General features: G+C 37.1%; 1 protein-coding gene across 1 annotated transcript; it reads left to right on the top strand.

Moving 5' to 3' along the window:
• The first annotated feature begins 993 nt into the window (after positions 1 to 993).
• On the top strand, positions 994 to 2655 carry LOC149198101 (uncharacterized). The gene is made up of 2 exons (XM_089404068.1): positions 994 to 1671; positions 2429 to 2655. Exon 1 carries the CDS (start codon positions 1115 to 1117, stop codon positions 1649 to 1651), a length of 537 nt encoding a protein of 178 aa, XP_089260194.1. The 5' UTR covers positions 994 to 1114; the 3' UTR covers positions 1652 to 1671; positions 2429 to 2655.
• The last annotated feature ends 277 nt before the right edge of the window (positions 2656 to 2932 follow it).

Genomic DNA, 2932 nt, shown 5'->3' with positions numbered 1-2932 from the left:
CAGTCTTCTAGAAAAGGTTTAGATCTAAATTGTAGCTTATTTCCGTATCTAGACTCCTATCACCCTGAACTATTTACATAGACTGCCCTGTCCCAAAGCAAAACCATGAGTTATGCTTTACCTAATCAAAACAATTCAGAGGTAGGCAGCATGCACTTTCCAGCTACCACAATAAACAAAATCCAACGTAGCCACCTAAGGATTCAAACGGTGAACCGGTTGAAAACTAAACCCTAGGCATGCCAGTAGCCATATGCTCTACAGCAAGGCAGCATTACCCCTTATTCACTAACAGCTTTCTTCCCTAAAGGTCATAACCTCATGTGTAGTACCTCATATTAACAAAACCTCTGTCGTATTCAATGTTTAGAATCTCGATGCATAGTGGCATCCAACCCTTCTCCATTACAGGCCATGAAGTGCAAGTTTACTTTACTTGTCTTCACAACACGTAGACTCCATAATTTAAAATCTCTGTTGCTGCACCATCATGTTAATTGCATGCCTTGATTTCGTCACTGTGATCACAGTTTCAGTAAGAGAAAATTACATTAAACTAAACAGATGCAGCAATCCGAGTTGACAGTACTATATTTTAAAGGCTGTAAGCTTCACATGAGCTAGGGGCTGATTAATGGTATTTGTGAAAGAAAAAAGGCAGGGAGGACGGAGCCAGCATGTCTGCCATCTTCTTCTTGCACTGCTTTTTCCAAAAGTTTCTGTTCCTTCTTTCATTAATATTAATATTAATATATATATATATAGACGTAGGATCGCTATAATAAATGGTACTGGCAGCTAGCGCCACCGCCCACCTTTCAACTTTTCTAATGTTTTTGGTATCAACAGCCTGTAACTCTTTGAATTAAAGCATCTGAATACCAGTGTTAGGTCAATTTCGATGGATTCCCCCTTATACTTTACGCTGTGGGGGTGTGGAAGCCAACTTTTTTCGTTACTCGAGCTCTCTCTATAAATTAGTACAAGTGGTTTCATCTTTACACAGGGCCAACTTGTGTTTGTTTACTACATAACAGAGTGATAGCAGAGTACTTCAGATCAGTCACACATTGCATTTGGGATTTTATCAGATTGCTGTGGGGGAGTTGAAATAATGAAGATTAAAGTAGGTGACATGAAAGTGGAGGCTGCAACATTTGTGAAGCATTTGTGGAGTTTGGTGAGAGAGAAATCCAATGACCTCAAGGATAAAGCTGATGCAATGAAGACCAAGGTGCTTTTGCTTGGATTCCTCAAGAACAAAAACATTTTGGGAGCCATATCCAGTAAGGTCACCTGGCCTCACAGATGGAATATTAAACATCGCCTTTCAGGAAAATTCAAACTTGGAGGCCATCACCCTGCAAGTGATACTGGGGAGCTTTCTTCTCAAGACCAGCAGCAGCTGCAGCTGCAGGAGTTGGAGTTGTTGTTTGGGGGAACTTCAGACTCAGCAGCAGCCAGCCCCAGAAATTCACCAGCAGCTGCTGCTTCTATAAATAGTAGCAAGTGTGGTACACCAGAGATTAAGTCTGACAATGAGATTGATAAGATAGCAAGTGCATTCATCAAGAGGTTTCACAAACAAATGAAGTTGCAGAAACAACAGTCTTACAAGACTTATCAGGCTATGCTGGCCAGGAGCGTTTGATCAACTACTAAGTTGATAGGGTGAGTGTGTTTTTGCTGGTTTACCTAGCCTTAAGAACATTGGAATACATTTATTTTATAGCTTCTTGAAATTATTTCTCTTTTGCTTTGCATATGCATCAGGTTCATATGAACTTTCATATATATATATATATAGGTATTTTGATGTTGATTGCAGATTTTGGAAATATTTTGGTCAAAATCTGATAAATCTCTGTCCTGCAATCATCATAAAAGGTCCATCAGATTCTGACCAAAATATTTTCAAAATCTGCCATCCTCATTGCACCAAACTTACTTGAATTGCTTTCAAATTTACTATGTTATATACACTTCTGCAGTATTAAATGTTTCTTTCAAATCCAACAACTTATATACCACATACAACCACATACAACCACATACAATGACCTAGGGCAAAAAAACACTGTCCTATATAGTCTTAGTTTCTTGGTTTGTTGGTGAGTCTGCTGAGTCTTATTTATCTTGTTTAACAATTGTGGTCCATCTTGCTAAATAGCATTTAATATTGTGATGAATGATATTAAACAATCACATTTTAAAATTTTGAAATGATTTAATTTAAAACTTTTATACTACTCCATTATTAATTATTGCATTGCAGGGTGAATATTGTCTGGCATCCTTTTCCCTGTGGCATATGTTTATCCTTCTGGCCATTGTTTTATCTAGGGTTGTCTTGGTTTGAGGTAGATGGAAATATTGAAAATGAGCACATAATGATGAAATTGTAATTTTTGTTTTTTGGCTGTTGCAGTGCTACGACATTCAGTGCAGCAGCTGACAATACAGTTACCCATAGCAAAACATTCAGATTCAACGGTACTGAGCACGTTGGAGGTGTATAGAGTTGTCTGCACATAATATTTATAAGCGAATATATATGTATATGCTTTGATGTATTTATTTATTCATGTTCTTCTTCCACATGTTTATGGAATTCCACCCGTTTTGAAGTGTTTATATATGATGTTACTGCAATTAAAAAATCAACAAGATGCCGACCTTGATTAATACTATTTCCTTGATCTTTGTCAGTGTTTTTATATTTATATTGTTAAAGTTATTTTCTCGACTGTGGTGTTGTTTCCTTGCTTTGTTAAAAATTACCGAAACATTCCCAATTTTCACACTTAATCTTTATGATGAAGCGGCCAGTTATATTTTTAATATTTATGGAGTGGCGGAAAAGTTGATGCTACGTAGTCGGGAATGTTTCTTGCACTGGTTAATTGCCCTTCCATTAACTTTTGTTTCATGT

The sequence above is a fragment of the Pinus tabuliformis genome, chromosome 2_2 (assembly GCF_031772625.1).
Source record: "Pinus tabuliformis cultivar Carrire ecotype Pingquan chromosome 2_2, CPIR1, whole genome shotgun sequence".
Lineage (NCBI taxonomy): Eukaryota > Viridiplantae > Streptophyta > Pinopsida > Pinales > Pinaceae > Pinus > Pinus tabuliformis.
This window is presented reverse-complemented; position numbering and strand designations above follow the sequence as displayed.

Coding starts and splice junctions, on each gene's coding strand:
- LOC149198101 (XM_089404068.1), top strand. CDS start 1,115: ATGAAGATTAAAGTAGGTGACATGAAAGTGGAGGCTGCAACATTTGTG.